The sequence below is a fragment of the Watersipora subatra genome, chromosome 1, assembly GCF_963576615.1.
Source record: "Watersipora subatra chromosome 1, tzWatSuba1.1, whole genome shotgun sequence".
Lineage (NCBI taxonomy): Eukaryota > Metazoa > Bryozoa > Gymnolaemata > Cheilostomatida > Watersiporidae > Watersipora > Watersipora subatra.
The window spans coordinates 7816008-7834994 of record NC_088708.1 but is presented as its reverse complement, the minus strand read 5'-3'; the positions used below and the strand labels follow the sequence as shown (position 1 = coordinate 7834994).

Below are 18987 nucleotides of genomic sequence, written 5' to 3'. Positions count from 1 at the left end.
TAATACTGGAGTGAAAATACGAACCTTCACATAGCGCTAAAGCTAATACACAGGTATGAGAATTTCAAATCGTCCGACTAGACACCCAAACATCAATTGCAATGTTTAATTTTGGCCTACATAACGGTCAACTTCTAATCGATGGGGAAGTGGAGACAGTTTTCGCGAGGTGTTTTAATTGAAGTTGTTTCCTCTGTTTTGTAATAAAGCTATGTTTGTTGGTTTACAAAGCTTTGTATTATCAGTATCAATTAGTATAAACAAATATCCGGAGACGGTTAAAGTAGTTTTCTCCTGAAGAGTCTTGAGTTCGGCGAACAATCCTGCAATCTCTTCATTAGAGGTAATACTGGTATAATTAGACGTTGTTTTAAAATATTTTATGTTCGTTTTTATTTTTATAAAGTTGTATGATCATTGGTTATGTGTACAATATATTGAGCATAAATTTAAATAATTAAGCGGGTCTTCGACGGCTGCAATTTGCAGGTGGTTTCTGCAAAATCTATGTAGTATTCTTGATTAGGTATTTCAGAAGTATTGGATTCAAGAGCTTTAATAAATTAATATTACACATTTCGGCTTGCATGTTATACCTGTCATTATTTTGGATTGGCCTTGTTTTAGCAAAAATTGGACGGCACCGTTGCTCACTAACTTAATAAAAGTGCAAACAATGTCAAAATGATTTTCTATAGAACGCTAGAACCCAAGGAGGCTGTATGTGCTTATAGGCTTTCTATCTGTTCAACATAAATACGTAGCATACTGGTTGGAGCAGCACGTCAGGCATTTCTGTTACTTAATAAAGCTGAAAAGTGTTCCCAGGTATGCCGTTTAAACAATCGAACATGCAGAGCCAATCTACTCGAACCCATACTAGTTCTTACTAAATATTTTGTAGACTTAATCTATATAGGCTTAAGTTGCATTGCATTGTTGTATTGCATTAGTTTAACTCCAACTCGGTAGAATATTTCATAAGAGAAAGCAATTTTTCTGGACTGTATTAATGATCTGCCGCCAGCAATAAGGTGTCAAATAACCTTTACGGACTAGCCTCACATTTTTTGACTATAAAGCGACCAGCACAGAAAATGCTTGCCACATTCAAGCTGACGATGCTGCAGCCTTCAACAGTCTCAAATAAATGCTATCTTTAATGTGAACAAATGTTAAAGGATATATGGTGACACAGTTTGTGTCAAAATAAGGTATTAGGAGGAAAGATGTTGCCTGAAGCTAAAGCCACTAAGTACCTCGAAGTGAGAATGCAGACCAATCTCAAGTTGGACGTGTTCATCTGCTAAAATGAGTTAGGCCTACAAAATATTTGGCTTCTAAGAAACAGTCTGTAGAATGCTTTTCAAAAAGACAAACTTATAGCCTACACTGACTTCTGTCATGCGTAATAGAATATGCTAATGATGTCCGAGTCCCAACAAACAAGCCACTTTTTATAATTTTAAAATTGTGTGGATCTGTATGATTTATAAAGAAGCTCAAAATCAGGATTAGTTTTAACGAATGCAATTGGTTGTTTGAGTCTTATACTCCTTAAAACGCAGACGTATGATCAATAGATTCTTTCTCCTCATTAAAATACTGTTCAATTGAAACATACACAAGGCACTAGAATCGATCTATGTTAAACTATTGAACACAGCTATGACAGTGCAACTATGACTTCAATTGTTTTTATATGCTGCCAGCTGGCTTACTTCTTCACTGCACTGTTTTTAACCCAAGACCACCAAAAACCTTAAGTTGAAGTTCATTTATTCAAAACTTGAGCTTACATAATCCATAGCAAATTATTTTATACGCTGACTCACTTTTTTATGGCTCATTAACCTAATATTACAGTCTAAAACTGTAGAGGAAGCATCTTACTCTAACAGAATTAGGTTTATCATTAGCTCATTATTCTGTGAAATACAAAGCTTCCCAGAAAATGTCTGGTTGGGTTTCAGAGACAGCCAAAGTGCTTTGGTCAGCTCTGCTGTAAGCATATCAAACAAGAAATAGCACTTCTCTTCTTAGATTGCAGACTAGACAAGTTGTAAGCACTATAACAATGTTTTCACAGCACAAACTCGAGTAGGTATTTAGACTTGTCTGCCCTTAGCAGATTTCTCAACTTATATGATAGTGACACAAGTAGCTACCATATTAAAACATTACTTGCAAGAGCTTTTAGAGTTGCCTTCTTTTAGGAAAGCACTGATAGGTTTTTCACCTCCAAATTGCTTTTGAGTTTCATCATGACTTCTCATATATTTGGAACATGCTGTCTCATCTGGTAGAATCTGTCCGATAACCTTAAAGTTGACTTGCAACAAAATTCACATTTCAGTTATTTGGTATCAAAAGATTCACCATGTCTTACTCTGCTGTGATGTAGGTGCAAAATATGTGAAAATGTGATTACAAGCTCTTGAAAGCTCAAAAACGAACAGTTAATCGCTGAAAATGCATCACGAAAACGCCGTAGGTTGGAATCAATTTATTTCTCTGACGCACTCAAGAAATTTGGTTATTGTTTTGACACGTGATGTTATTATGTGAATTGAAAGGCCAATAAAAGGTTCAATATAAAACTTCTCGTAGCACTAGTTTATGACAAACACTTCTGGTTTTACCGAAAAGCTCGTATCAAATATAGATGCTCGGTACTTTACAGTTTCATTTCAGCTTGGTTTAATCTAGTCGTAAACTGATCGTGTGACCCATACTTTCCACCAAATAGCGCGAACAATTTCTGCAGCATTTGTAGACTATCAAAGGTGACCAACAGGCTCGTCATGTTTGTCAAAGCATGATATGCACTCCTTCGAGCTAAGGTTAAAAAATTAAACAAATTTTTACGGTAGGTTTTGAGATATCAGTGCTCAATATGACAGCATTACAATCATGATGAAATAGCCGCGTAAAGACAATAGGCATGGTTTTATTGTATGCGGGAAGTATATTTGTAAAAATATTTCGACGAATGAGGTTGCATGAAAGTGTAAACAGAAGCTATCTTGTTTAGCTATGTCCCATTTAAGCCGTTTTGAAAAGGGATTCTAGTCTACAGCGTTTTTGTGATGGCTGCGATTAACTGTTAGTTTTTTAGCTATTAAGAGCTTGTTATCACATTTCAACATATTTTGCACCTACAACACAGAAGAGTAAGACATAGTGAATGTAATGTGAATTTTGTTGCAAGTAAACCTTTAATGGATCTTCACAGATCTAGAGAGTCAACGAAATAATTTTTTCTTGTGGCTTGAACCACTGATATGGTGTCAACAACTTATGAAAAATTATGTCAGGACTTATTATTTGCTACTGAGTATGCCATCAGTCTTTGATGGAATTCCTGTGGTAAAAATGTAGACGAGTTGAAATTAAGGTTTATAAGAAAGTGGCTGATCTATATTTAATTTCAGATTTATAGGAATAAAGTACTGAGCATTGTTTAGAGATCGTTGACCAAATAGAAAAATCTACATGTCTTTCTACTCGGTATTTTAGTTATAGAAATTGTTGCGTAATGTTCTACAATTCCACAATGCTCTTTCAACCAAATCTATGGTCCCTCATATTTAGGATAATATTAGGAAGTCCTCACTTTATCTAGACATGCAGATATCAGAATGATGTCTCAAGAATTATATGATACATAGTGATTATAAGACATCAACTGCTGTACTTCTATATTTTTGTTCCAAAAATGTAAATGTATTCAAAATCAAACACCTAGGTATTGTTCAAAGTGCGCTTGCTATCATACACACCTGTTCTCCTACTTTTGGATGATCTATGGCTATTGTATCATTACGAAATCACTAATCATGGTAGCTATGGCTTTTTTAGTTACATGTTCAATATTTCCACATCGAAAGCCTATCTAATAGTGCAGTTAATTTTGAAGGGCAAAATGAGGAGCTGCTAAACATTATTATTAGCTTGACTGACTCAAAAGTAAGACGCGTATTTGAAGCCTTGATCCATTCTTGTTGCCTATAGATAACTAACGGCTGTACACAAAAGCTTCAGCTTGAGAGTACTTGACTAATCTTCTCCTAGAAAGGTTATGAGTCTATTTGATGGTTCCTGTTAACATTAGTCTGTAAATATAGGCTACTGTTCTTCATATGTACATGGGGAAGAACAGCGGCATAATGATACTGTTTACATAGCTATATTTAGGTTGAATAGCTGTTGTTGAAAATGGTAGGTGTGTCCATACAAGTAAAAGATTGCTCTATGATAGGATTGGATGGTGTGTAGCCCAGCCCATATCTAGTTCAGCATTTCTTCAGCAATATAATTTACTCATTTAGATGTTTCTGCATGGCTGCTCAATTGTGAGGTTATTATAACTATTATAGCTTGACACCTGAGGAGAAAAGGGACAAGCGCTTCTTTAAACAGATTATGTTAGGCTATAGTAGTGGATGTTTTAATTTGTTTGCTATGTCTCGGAATTGTAGCTATTCATTTGGGTTCTAGGCGTGTGCAAGTCATAGAGAATGCCAGTGCAACATGACCAGAACCAGCTGATATCCCAGGGATGTCTTCACTGCCGGTCACCAGGAGATTCTGATTTCGTCAAATGCTTTGTGGTTTTGGATCGTCCAAAACAGATCCTTATATGCTATACTAAATGTTCATCTCCTTCCAATCAGGTACTTCCGTAATTTTACTATTGTTCACCTGATTGTTTTCTGCACATTCATGGCTTTTAAAATGCCGATTCTTCATTGAAAACCTGTATTCCTTGTTAGTTAGATTGTGATAGTGCTTCTCTAATATCTCTAATAAGGCTCATTAGAATTCCTGTATTCACACATTTGACACTTTATATACATGCGTCTTTGAAAAAAATCTAGTGTTAGATCTCTCTGGTGGTTTAAGACTGAAGACATAGTTACTTGATAAAATACATCTTCAGTTATTCATTATCTAGAATGAGAAAGTATTCTGACAGAGTTGGAACTCTTGTTCACGCCAAAGATCTCAGTAGAGGTAAAACTATAGAGTATGTATGTATGTCCCTCTTTAACAGGATCATATGTCAGTGCACCACGACAACTGGCCAGTATACACAAAGCTGTCAACGGATAGTATTTCACTCGTCGAAGAAGCCTCTAAGATTCAGAAACAATTTTGTTTTGGTATGTCAGCATTCCTCTCTTTTTCCTTTGATATGTCAGCATTCCTCTCTTTCTCCTTTGATATGTCAGCATTCCTCTCTTTTTCCTTTTGCTTGTTCTCATAGTTTTATATAACTTCAGTACATAAATACTTATGGATAATGCTGAGCTTTGTGTAATGTACATGTATGTATTACTGTAGCTGTCGACTCGCTCTCGTTCAATACATTGTTATTGTGGGGGGGGAAGTGAATTTGGAGTTGTGCACACATTGAGTTGCCATTTGATAAGTATTCAATGGACATTTACATCCGGCGGATTAACACGGGCGCTTTGGTAAAAAATAAATCATTATATTTGAGAGGTTAATGCGGCGCACTTGGAACTGATCAAATCGAATTGGATGACTGACGTATGGAAAGTGTTTAAAACGGAATAGCTTGCACGACATTTTCTTGCGCATCTTTTGCAAGCATGTAAAGTTTGATGCAAATTTACTAGTAATAAAACTCGCCTCTTTTGTTGGTTTTGGTCATTTCCATTTTGTGGATTAACTGTGTCATATAAAGATAGGGATTATACATTTTAAGAGCTATTTAAAGCTATTTCTACACAATTTACAGGTTTCTTACTTTTTGTTTATTCGCAGCCATTCATTCGTTGGCTAAAATAACTTACCTCGCTGCCGAGTCTTGGAAGGACATGGTTGAATGGATGGACTGTATTAAAGATGCCAGCAGGATATCGGTAGGTAGTAGATGAGGTAGGTAGTAGATGAGCGTAGGGGATGGATAGGCCGTAGGGGATGGATAGGCCGCTAGAGGACATGTCAAGTGGTATTTGTGCAGCAATTGTAGCAGTTTATAGCCTGGTCTATTCTTATACGTGGTCCTCAGCGCTGGCCTGCAATAACCATTAGTTTGAGTAGTAATATAACCATAAGGCATAAGTCTATAGATAGTAGGGCCTATGGCATTTGCCATACTATAAAATGCAGGGACTATCTGTTGTTACTGCAAGGCAATAAGTTGTGCTAAAATGCTTAAGCCTAAAATCATTTCAACTGAAATTTTGCCGATACACGTATTGTTTTTCGAGTTTGTGCGAATATTTCAGTTCACATTAAGTTGAGATGGAAGCTGCTTGCACTCTGGTTTTAAAAAGCCATGTAATAACTTCATTGTCTTGTAGGTTTTTAATAACAGTGTCCAATAAATTTCAGTATTGATCTTTCTGTCTGCTCTAACCTTGAATGCGCAATAAATGTATGTTGCCAATAAGTGTAATAAGATTATCACAGAAATCCCAAGCAACTAATAAAAATTAAACATTCACTCGGGAGACCGTGCTGCTATTGATTCACGCATGAATTTATGTAAAAACTTGGGAAAAAGTATATAATATTTACATATTCATTGACAAACATCTACACAAAATTATACATTGCCATTCTTACTAAGTTGAGACACTAAATCTTATTAGCAAGTAGTCAGACATAAGTTAGCATAGTGTCTGTGTACTGTTTGTTTTGGTTGAAATAAAGCGAGGGTGCATAAGGCAGGGAATAGGCTTCAACATGTTTTACAAATATTAAATGACCTCGTGGAGACTGAAAATATTTTGTGAATCGATGATATTTTAGTTGATGTAGATATACACATACGGTAACTTATGCTTAGCATTTTAGCTCAATTGCCTCATAATTTATTCTGTGGGCAAGCTTATAGCGGGATCTGTACGACCGGATTTTTTTGATGACCTGGATGACCAAAGAGTTCTGTAACATGATATTTTACATTTAGCTGTTGCTTATTAGTGTGGCATCAGTTCTTTCTTGCCTTTCAGGTTAACAAGTCTTGCTTGAAGCCAGACAGACAATCATGGACCGGCAGCTATGTTGCCACAGTGGTAGGGGGCTCAGTTGTTCACACCCCTGTTTCCTCGAATGTGAGTGCGCTATTCTATATGATTCGGTATGCTGCTTGGTTGTAATACACTTGAGTGATTAAATATATATATCGCTGTGATCACGGGAGTCGTCACTCCTATACAATATAACAGCTTTTTTACTCTACTCGCTAAAACTGTAAGCAATTAAAATGCGGTGGTCTGCTGTGCAACAACCTAAAAATCCTTTCCATATATATTACTTGATACTTTGTTACTTGATTATGTCTTATTTTATACTGATTGTCTCTTGGTTATGGCCTTAGGCTATTTTCACGGGTACACGTAAGGGGTGGTCACACGAGAGCCGAAATGAACTAAACGACGCAAATCGACGTCGGTGTCAGTTTTAAACTGTTCTGCCAAAGAAATTTCTAGCCGAAACGAACCATTTTGGTCCTGCTTGAAATTTCGTGGTCGAATCTCTGCTCTGATTGGCTGGTTAAAATTCTAGCGAGCACGCGTCACATTTTTGCTTACGTGTGTGAGCAAAATTAAAAAAGAAATGGGACGATCTTTTTATTTCGTTAATTAAACAACATGAAACAATTTATGACAAGGCTCACCCGGACTACATAAAAAAGATGGTGTCGTTTACAATATTTTGTTCCTCATTTCGAATGAAATGAGAGCACAAAACTACATGGAATTCGTTGGGGAATAAATAAAATTTTAAAAGACATCCATTGTCATATGATGATATATTGTAAAAGGATTTTACCGGGCTTTACTCAGGCACAATGTAGGTGTTGATTGTGTTGCATAAATGTTAGAGAATGGGTGTGGTTTTCTTTCATGTAGAATAGAAGTAGATATGTAGAAGTAATATGTCATAATCATCCTGATGAAGAATCCTTAATTTTTTTATTTATGTAAAACCACAGTACTATGATAAAGACTGTTTTTGTTTGTTATGTACTCACGATAGAAAAACATTCATGAAATATAAACAAAAATACAAACAAAATATAATGGGAAGGGTTGGCAAAATCTTTGTAACGAGTGATTTGTTTTGAGTAGCTGAACGATCTTCTGATAAATCTGCTGCGTAATTATAATTAATAATTGTTCCTCAAAGTTTCCTGCTGTAAGACCCCCAGTGCGGTCCGGGGCGAAGCACCGGCCACCAAAGCCTACAGGGCTTTAAAATCATGTATATGATATGAGAAATGACCAGATCTGTAGTAATAAATAAGTTGAGAAAATAATAAAAATCAATGCCTTTGCCTTTCAGTACAAATGCTGACTGCCATTGGTTTGCTGTAATCTGATCTTAGCCTTTGTTGTAGACAATCAATTAGGATCACAATCTTGTCATGTTACATGACCATTACATAACTGTAATGGTCATGTTACATGACCATTACATAACTGTATTAATGTTACATGACCATTACATCACTGTATTGTATGCTGCTTTTATATTGAATGGCCATTGAATGTCGACTATAATGACATTAGTGTACTTGAATCAATGAAATAGAGCTATAATTTACATTGAGAATTGGCAGTCTAAATTTTTTTAACCCTAACTCTAGTTATACTTGAAAAACACACAGATTTTTTAACCATAACTTAGTTAGGGAGAGTTAGGGTAGCACTTTATCACTTAGCCTGTCTTGACAAGCTGTTGTTTTTGCGTAGTTGTCCCCCCGTCGAGCTGCGAGCAACAACAGCTTGTCACAAGACGTACTGCACCTGATGCATCAGCTGCACTTATAAGGAGTTGTTCTCTTTCGTCTACGCGGCTCGGCTGCGATGTTATTCCGGTCGCTCCATTGGTAATCATAACGGATTTCACGCAAAAATTTATGTAGAAAAATTAAGATAAGAACGTTTAACTGGCGACCCCTCTCTGCAGTAAATTTTATTAGAATTTGAGAACTTAGGCAACAACAGCGACTAAACATGTCGTTATTTGTGCGATCAGTCAGTTTTATTTCTATTTTTGTATCAGTCAGTTTTATTTGTTCTTATGGATTTTATTTTGAGTTTATTTTATTCTTAAGTTCTACTAAAGTTTATCACAGAAACTGGTCTATGGTTAAACGTTGTAATCTTGTTTTTTTCTACATAAATTTTTGCGTGAAATCCGTTATGATTACCAATGGGGCGACCGGCATAACATCGCGGCCGAGTTGCGTAGACGGAAGAGAACAACTCCCTATATGTGCAGCTGACGCATCAGGTGCAGTACGTCTTGTGACAAGCTGTTGTTGCTCGCCGCTCGACGGGGGGACAACTACGCAAAAACAACAGCTTGTCAAGACAGGCTATTTATCACTGCACTTACCCTATTCGCACAGGTACACTTACCCTATTCTCACGGGTACACTTACAATATTCTCACGGGTACACTTACAATATTCTCACGGGTACCCTTACAATATTCTCACGGGTACACTTACAATATTCTCACGGGTACCCTTACAATATTCTCACGGGTACACTTACAACATTCTCACGGGTTCACTTATCCTATTCTCACGGGTACAAATCTATCCGTCTGACTCGTTTCTGCACATTTTTATGACAGCATGCACCAGTTCTCTTTTTACCTACACAGCTTCCGTGCTAGCGCATAAACATTGTCTCATCCCCAGGTCCAAGACACAGGAGTGGAGTCATTTCCTCCTGAAAGAAGGGGTTCTGGACAAACCCGTCCACATGTAGTTAGATCAGGTTATTGCGTGAAGCAAGGTGCTAAGGTGAGTTGGGCTGTTGAGTGTTTCTCTGGGCTAGACCTAATTTTTATCGAGCATATTGTTATATCTAAGAAAATACGAATAATTCGTTTACTACTGTTCAGAGGTACTCTAATCGTTAATTTTGCAGAAGTTTTTTAAAATCATCCTATGAGATGTTGTCTTTTTGTTTGTTGCCAAGTTCCGTATTTGGGGGATTTGTACTTATGGATCTAGGTGTGGTGATTCACATCTTGATATCTAGGGGCCCCACTATAGGCTCAAACTGGTTATGTAACGCTGGTTGAGTGAGATCCATAGATATATATACCTATGGTGTATATATAGGTATATACATAGGTATATATATCTATGGTGAGATCTAGTCTCTTGTTTGAACATTGGACTGATACACTTCAATTCACTTCAATTCACTTCAATTCATTTCAAAATCACTAAATTGTGTGTGACTCGGTACGTTCAGCACTCGCTTTTAGAGAGCAAATATTAGAAAGATGATGGCTCAAGCTCATTCACCAGGCTTACATTGCCTTTTGTGAGCAAAGGTTTTTGTGACAGAAATTATGCACTTTCTTTCGGTTAATATGAGGATATTCATGAAGTCATTATCCTGAAGTCAGTTAAAATTTCAAGCTGCATGTTTTAGTATTCTTACAAGTCATCTGGTTGAATTGATAGAATTTTATTACTTGTGTGGCTGTCAATTTTAGTTAAGACCTTGGCTTTATGTTTAATGTTTTATCAACAAGCACCAATTGTTATTCAATAGGTATAGAATTAGGGGCAACTCCTCAGAAATATATTAAAAGCTGTCAGTGATTTTAATGTGGTGTCGCTGTTCTCACTACCACTCTTTTTCTGCAATAGTAGTTTGCTTGGTTCTGGAGGTTTGAATAAGTTGGACCGGTCAATTTATTAGTTACTAGAACTAGCGTAAGCCAGGCGATGCCCATAATTAATTTCAATTCCAAGCAGACAGTCTGAAGGTGAGTGTTTAAGATGGTGGTTCTCAAGAACCAGACAGAGTTTTGAAACCAAATATATGTGGTAACCTTCTGAAAAGCACGAAAGTTTGGATAAAATCGGCCAACACACACACAATGATATTTATTAATCTAGAAGAATACAAATATAATTTTGGTTGTACAGTAGATGTAGTTATAAATCATGGTATTATATCTCTCATTGGAATCTATAACATATTACTTTTTCATTATTGTTCTGACTGTTACTGAGGACAGACGTCTGCCTCTACATCATACACACATAACTATACTTTTGTTTAACAGATGAAAAACTGGAAGAGAAGGTATTTGATTCTCACAGAAGAGGAGTTGACGTACACGAAAAATGAGTTTGTAAGTATTTCTTATTTGCTTCATATTCCAACACGTTTGTAGGTCACTTATTGTATTGGTTTTGTAAGTCAACCACTTATATCTAACTATTTATAGTGAGGAGGAGCAGGCAGCCCTAGAAAACAAGTTGTTAGTATATTGGACAACTCCAAACTGTTTAGAGTGCTCGCTTGAGCTCGATGTATAGTTAAACTTTGCGTGCAAAGTTAATGCGTTCTGATCTTTTTTGTATGACTAAACTGTAATGCCTTGGTGCAAGTATTTCTATAAAAAGATATATTTCAATTAATTTGTTCTACTACTCAAAAATACACGTATGTGTTTAAAGTAATCTTTACTATAAGAAGCTATGCTAAGGGCAATAGAAAAAAGATTGCCTCACACAAGAATCGAACCCATGGCATAAGATTCAAGGGCAAGCGCGCTACCACTACACCACTCATGGTAATTCTCTGAGTTACTGATTACTCATGATGATCACTCACAGTGCACAGGGACTGGCAAGCGTACTAATTATGTATAACATTGAGACAAATGCATTATATAGAACTACTAGCTGTGCTACCCGCATTGCACGGGTAGTAAAACAGTCTTTGGACAGAAAATTGATTTGTATTTAACATATAACAACATTTGCCACTCTAACTTTCAAACTACATATCATGAGGAAAAGGTTTTGTGCAGGATAACTAAATTAAAAATAAATAAAACAACTATAAAGGTTTTCAAACTGCAAGTTTAAAATTTGATAACTTGAACGAAGTGTTTCGTTGAAATAAATTAGAAGGCAAAATAAAAATGTAAAGGTGTTTAAATGTAAATGTGAAATCATTAGCAAGTAATGGCTAAATATAGTCTATTTTACTACGATTACAATAAAAAATTATTTGGCATACAATTATAGAATTTCAGTTTGCTGCAGTGTTGGCCTGCAAAAATTGGCATCTCAATTTTCTACGAAAATATTGTAGGCTATAGAAATACATATAGTGGTATAGAAACCCATACGTAGTCATTATCTAATGCAATAAAAAACAATCATCATCATTAAAAATAGTATGCCTACTAAAATACTATGTTAACCTTAGTAACTATAGGTACCTACAATGACTTTAGTGAATTTTGTGGTTGTTATCTGCAAGATAATATAACATTACAATGTACTATGTGGAGAGTTCTTACCTTTGAGACAGACATGTAACATAAACGCTGCATCAAATTTAAATGAATTTAGTTTACTAAACACATACTTGAAGGAAGTTTTAGTATGTAAGTTATTAAGCTTCAAACCTTTAACATCAGTTTTATCCTTTATCCATTGCGAATCGTTTTTATTATAACGGATACGGATAACTTGCCATGGCGAGTTCAGTGATGTATATCTTTTAATAACGTATATAATCAGTACACAAATCGCCAAATTTTAAGTTCGAGATATATTATTGTCGATATCGTGGGGTGGAACAAATTAGTCCTAATGAAAAAAAAGAAGCATCGTGTTGCATATACTTACGTAGGTCCCAAAATATTTCTTAACAGAAGCATCATTACGCGTGGCCGCAATGCTAAAGTAATAGCTATAGCTGGACAATCACAACCACAGAGGAACACACGCACAAACTCTAAGAAATATATATGTATAGACCGGTATGTCAAAAACTACACAGTATGTAGGAAACTGAATTACTAAGATAATTATAAGTAAAAATACATCTGTCTTGTCTGTTTCCTGTTACATTATTGGTGATCAAACTAAGTTGTAGGCTTGATGATTGCGGGAGATGGAGGGTACATAAGTAGAGGTACTGCTAGAGATACAGAGCTAATCTAACTTAATCTATGTTAACTTTAAATAAACATTTCTTTTTTATATTTGTTAGTTTATTGGTTGATACTTTTCATCAAAGTTTGACTTTAATTATCATAGCTACCTCTTTTTGTATGGATTTTACATTTTCATGATAAAAAGTTTGTCAGGGTTCAAAAGAGTTTACTCACATTTTTCATAATTTCTTGCTTTAATCGTAAAAAAGCGTTTTCATTTTTTCAATAGTCTGCTAATCAATCAAACTAGTCTTCTTGAGTTCCGTGATTTTAAAACGGAAAAGTGAATGTATGAAGCACTGTTTGTTCTTAAATGAATACTGTAGAACCACATTGAGAAAAACAGCATAAAAATGTAATGATTTACAATTTGGCAATGCTTTCAAAAACTTTGAATGCCGCATGTTAAAAATTAATTAGGATGTAGATTTAAATATTTAAGTGTTTCATAGTATGACGAAGAATGGGTATATTTAAGCGATCCTAAGTCGAGGTTTGACTGTCCTTGACACTTGTGGGAACTGTAGAATTGAAGTCTTCAGTAATTTGTTATCTCCTTAAAGGTTGACTTGCAACAAAATTCACATTACAGTTATTTGGTATCAAAAGATTCACCATGTCTTACTCTGTTGTGTTGTAAGTGCCAAATATGTGGAAATGTGATTACAAGCTTTTAAAAGCTCAAAAACGAAAAGCCGCCGTAGATTGGAATCTCTTTATTTCGATGACGTAGCCACAAAATTTGGTTATCGTCTTGTCACGTATGTTCTCACATGAATTGAAAGGCCAATAAAAGGCTCAATATAAAACTTATCGTAGTACTAGTTTATGACAAAAACTTCGGGTTTTACCGAAGACCCCGTATCAAATATAAATGCTTGCTACTTTACAGTTTTGTTTCGGCCTGGTCTAATCGGCAAGTCGTAATCTAATCATGTAACCCAATACTTCGCAAATAATTCCTGCAGCGCTTTTCGATTATCACAAGTGACCAACAGGCTCGTCATGATTATCAGACAATGATATGTACTCCTTCAAGCTAAGGCTAAAAAATTAAACGAATCTTTACGGTAAGTTATAAGATATCACTGCTAAAAGTGACAGCATTACGATGATGATAAAATAGACGCGTAAGAACAATAGACATAGTTTTATTGAATGCGTGAAGTATATTTGTGAAAATATTTCGACGAATAAGGTTGCAAGAAAGTGTAAACAGAAACCATCTCTCACAACTACAGTGCACCCTCGAGATACGATTACCCTGATATACGATTTTTTCACCATACGAAGTCGAACATCGTGAGATCTTCACCTCGCTATACGAATTTTATTTCACCATACGATTTTGAGAAAAGTTTCGCCCGAGTTAAAATTTGGCGGTCGGTGAGCTCATAACGCACGTCAAAATAAAAAAGACATCAAAATATATTTGCCGAAAACATTTTCAGAAAGTTTAGCAGAGACACGATGATCGAGTTCTCTCATGTCAGCATACCGCGCGGAAAATACACCAGCGAGAGCAAATGTTCATTTGTAGCGTTATAATATATTTTACTATAAACTTTCAAGTCAGCATATGTATATAACTACAAGTACCTACATTTAATTCGTTAGCTGTGGAATCTGAGACTGATACAAACGTTACAAAACGAAGGAAAAAATGATTTCTATGTCAACAAAGTTGCATGTCGTAAATAAAAAGGCACCCGTATTATTAACATTGTCAAGGAATATGATCGCAACCAATCAGCATTTGCAATTATTATTAAAAAAGAACTCCATTAAAGCAAGCACAAGAAGGAGCATACGACTGAAGATTTGAAGGAGTCAGAGGGCCATGCACGCGATCAGCATTCAAAAGGAGCAACCATTTAGTATGGGCGAGGAAATAGAAGATACAGAAAACCCCACATTGGCAGAAATATTTCAAGTGTTTAATTTACTGACATGGACTGGTACATTAAAACAATGCATGTATAATATGTATTATTTATCTCTTGTGTGGCATGTTTTTCATATTTTATTTGTTTCTTTTTGATTTTATGTTTTCTTTTCTTGTTTAACCATGTCTTTGTAGGTGAACTTGTTATCTCCTACGCGAATACATTTCATCGTATGTATGTCACTCATATAACTAACTACTCAAGATAGTTGACGCATTCACGTCACTTTCTGAAACTTGGCCCTGTCCTCTAGGGTATAAATACGTACAAACTTTGTACGTATGGTTACATTGATTCTTGTGCACATTTCATACAAGAAAAACTACTGTAGCACTTTCTCTAGATCCTACAAGCGTTAGCTAGCTAGCAGTTTTCTGCATTGCACCAGCATTTTTTCTTTTTAACCGGAAGAAAAATTGGACAGGACTAGTCAACTTTTTTTAGCCTGATAAAAATTCCATTTCATTACGTATTAAATTAATCTTCAAGTGTACAGCAACATAATTAGCATTAACACGTTTTTGCCTCCTCTGCTTTATTCGCTACATGTACCAGCTATAGTCACGTTACTCCAAAGGTATGTAAGTCCTGTATAATAGTAAATGAAATTTTTTTTTTTGGTAGCCATTAAATGGTCAGGTGTGTGAGGGGCTGCTTTTGATAACTGCACCGCTCAGCCTTTCTGGCCGAATTCTTGTTGAAAAAAGTTTCAACCAGACACTTTAAATTTTATAATGAAAGTGAAGACAGAAACTTATGAAAGATAACATTTCATGATAAAAAGTTGAAATTCATTAAAATAGTTCAAAATACGTACTAAAACTTAGTTTTGAGGGTGAGTTTGGCAAGCTAAGCTTATTTGAAGTGAATTCAAAGTTTATGTTATGCGTACCTTTTGAAGATAAGAACCTCTTACCTTACGATCTGCATTTGGTACACAGATTACAATTTTACAGCGTTGCAGATTATGATCACTAGGTGCGCTTAATACAATGCAGCTACTGTAGGTAACTATAGTTACTAAAGTTAACATACTATTTTGTTACCAATTTTCAATATGTACAGCATTTTTATAAAATTTTGGACGATTTTTACCATTTTTTTTCATTGTGTAATTACAATGGTTTCTATACCCCGACATACGATTTTTTTGCCATACGATGCCAGCCTTGGAACAGATTAACATCGTATCTCGGGGGTGCACTGTACATCACATTTGAGCCGTTTTGGAAAGGGAATCCAAACTACGGCGGTCTCGTGTGGCTGCGATTTTCTGTCCGTTTTGAGCTTTTAAGAGCTTGTAATCACATTCCCACATATTTTGCACCTACAACACAACAGAGTAAGACATGGTGAATCTTTTCATATCAAATAACGGTAATGTGAATTTTGTTGCAAGTCAACCTTTAAACAATTGTGCTGTGGCACTGATGGACTGATTAGATGCCTGACATAGGTGTACCAGAGCACTGTGTACATTTGTACACAGTGTACATACATATAGAGCACTGTGTACATTTGTGCTCTTGCAATCTGGCTGGGAAATGATAAGCAATATTTACGTTTTTATAGGTCATTATAGGAAAGTAAACTTCAAGGTGCCTTACAAACATTAGAACTAATTGTATAATTAATTCTACAATTTTTCATAAGTATTCTATTCTTAAAAAAGATGCTTTTATTAGTAAGATACTATTCGATTACTGCGTAAAAAGCGCATCACTCCTTAGACAGCATGCAACAATACTAGAGCACTCGGTGCTGGTAGTCCAAGAAATAAAGTGTAATTAGTGTCAATAACTGCCAACTCTGATTGACTAAAACATGATTGATGTCTCTGTGAAAGACTACAGCGCTACTAGTGATATGATTACCATCCAGCATTTATGGACATCAAAGTATCAGATTAGTTTTTCTTTCTTTAGGTTGACAAGCCATTGAAGAGGATTGCTGTGTCAGACATCAAGGATGTTCGAGTGTCACAAAGGTATTTTTTAGCTTTTTGTCTTCATGTCTATCTTGCTTGCCGTCCAATTAATTTTTTTTATTGCGCTGCATGTATGTATGCTGTCAGAATAGTTAAATGATCAGCAAATGCTTGGAAAATTCAGACGATGATTATCTTAACTATTTTTGTTGTTGTTGCTGTCACGAGATGCATGCTGTTTTTCATAGCTGGTATGTGAGGACTGCTTTTTTTGTTTTAGTGAGCTAACAAGTGTTCGTAGCAACCTCATCGACATCCAAACACCAGAAAGAACCTTTTACATGCAGGTCAGTATGTTATTGTAAACAATGCATTTAATTGTTATTAAGTTATGTTATTGAGTCAGCTGACAAACTTGAGTAAGCTGGCAAAGCTATCTTTAGCACTCGAAGATTGCTTGTAACGCACTAGTATACGAAAAGAACCCTTACATGTCAGTAGTCACCTGTTTCTGGTTGACAATATAAATATTCCAATGTATGCAAAAAGTGGGAATTATCTGCTCTCTTATCAACATTTATTGACTTCTTGTAGTTTGACTCGATGGATGAGATGTATTCATGGCTGGAAGATATCAGGAAGGTCTGCAATCTTTCTATTATGACGTACTTATAATTACATTGTTTACTGGCAGCATTCCATTGTTGAGGTTTGGTGATGCAGTGGCAATATGGAGAAAAAGTTTGGCTCATGTCTCTGGCATCTTATATAAGAATGTAATATATTATTTTGATAAAATATTGTGTAATAACCCGGTGCAGTTAGCTACAATAGTAATTAATACCAAAGTAAAGGATAATATTCATTTTTTGATGAGACAGCCTATCTCTGGACTTGTACTTTTTTACTATATATGCATGTACTATCATTTTAAATAGTCGTTTGCCAACAAACGGTTCAAGTAATGGATAATCACGATGGTATTATGGATGTTTATAAATACAAGTACATATCATTTCACACTCTCGTCACATGTTGCATTTCACACTCTCGTCACATGTTGCATTTCACACTCTCGTCACATGTTTCATTTCACACTCTCGTCACATGTTGCATTTCACTCTCGTCACATGTTTCATTTCACACTCTCGTCACATGTTGCATTTCACACTCTCGTCACATGTTTCATTTCACTTATCTTGGCTTGAAGTTGTAATCTTTACTAAATCTATTTTTATAAATCTCAGTGTTTGTTTGTCTGTCATTTGTGTGTCTGGTTGTAGTGATGAAGTTGTAGGAACTAAAAGTGCACTTCTTACTAAATTCAAACTCGGAACATCCAGGTCTGAAGACAGGCATGCTAAACCATTAAGCCAAGTGGCTACATTGCTATACAATGGAATAATTGTGATCATACTCATTACATCGATTACAATACCTGTTATTACTAGCATGCTAGGAAATCATGATTGTGTGAGAGGTCATTATGCGTAACGTAACAATTATTAAGCTGGCTTCAGACACAGCTTTTATTATAGTAAAGCTCTGGTTATTAGCTAAAGTTACTCAAATTCATTGGGTAATTATATTATTCAGCTAATTCAGTAATTATTATATATTCAGCTAGTCTTCACTACAATAGGAGCCGTGGCCATCTGTCTCAAGTCACACTAAAACCATAAAAATGAGGTCATCTCGCACAGAAATCAAGTCTTGAACTTCAGGTCCAAATGCGAGCGCAGTACCGTTACACGACCCAGTCACCTCGCTGCATAGCAAAATAATTATGGATCTAGTGATTACACATGACGATCTTTCACAGCACACTGAACCGCTAGCGTTCTAATGGAGATAATTCTTCATCACACAAAAAGTCAGAATGCTTTCTTATATCATGAGTATTTGTCTTTCTTGTTTCAAATGTATTTAAAATTTGAAGCCACGTGTTAAATTTTTCTTTTCTATTTCACCCATCTGTGCTGCTATAAGTCATCGAACAATGGTAGCAGAGTGCATAGGGATTACTTACAGGTTTTTTCGCAAAGAAGCTTAATGTTTTATGAGCATGAACATCTCATGTGAATTCCTTGTCCATAAAATTTACAATCACTAAATTCATGAAATTATGAAATGCAG

General features: G+C 35.6%; 1 protein-coding gene across 3 annotated transcripts; it reads left to right on the top strand.

Moving 5' to 3' along the window:
* Positions 1 to 137: 137 nt before the first annotated feature.
* On the top strand, positions 138 to 18964 carry LOC137408950 (pleckstrin homology domain-containing family A member 1-like). 3 transcript variants are annotated; one of them, XM_068095530.1, is made up of 11 exons: positions 138 to 343; positions 4501 to 4676; positions 5057 to 5165; positions 5794 to 5891; positions 6990 to 7091; positions 9695 to 9799; positions 11086 to 11154; positions 16850 to 16911; positions 17132 to 17198; positions 17446 to 17493; positions 18576 to 18964. In XM_068095530.1, exons 2-11 carry the CDS (start codon positions 4521 to 4523, stop codon positions 18633 to 18635), a joined length of 876 nt encoding a protein of 291 aa, XP_067951631.1. In that variant the 5' UTR covers positions 138 to 343; positions 4501 to 4520; the 3' UTR covers positions 18636 to 18964. The 3 variants fall into 3 exon arrangements, with proteins under 3 accessions (XP_067951631.1, XP_067951632.1, XP_067951633.1); XM_068095531.1 differs by lacking the exon at positions 18576 to 18964 and adding an exon at positions 18475 to 18540; XM_068095532.1 differs by lacking the exon at positions 18576 to 18964 and adding an exon at positions 18479 to 18508.
* Positions 18965 to 18987: the final 23 nt, after the last annotated feature.

Bases quoted from the DNA above. Each gene is read 5' to 3' on its own strand.
- LOC137408950 (XM_068095530.1), top strand. From the start codon at position 4,521: ATGCCAGTGCAACATGACCAGAACCAGCTGATATCCCAGGGATGTCTT. The intron at 5,166-5,793 runs GTATGTCAGCAT...GTTTATTCGCAG, and splicing joins TCAGAAACAATTTTGTTTTG to CCATTCATTCGTTGGCTAAA. The intron at 17,199-17,445 runs GTCAGTATGTTA...GACTTCTTGTAG, and splicing joins AAAGAACCTTTTACATGCAG to TTTGACTCGATGGATGAGAT.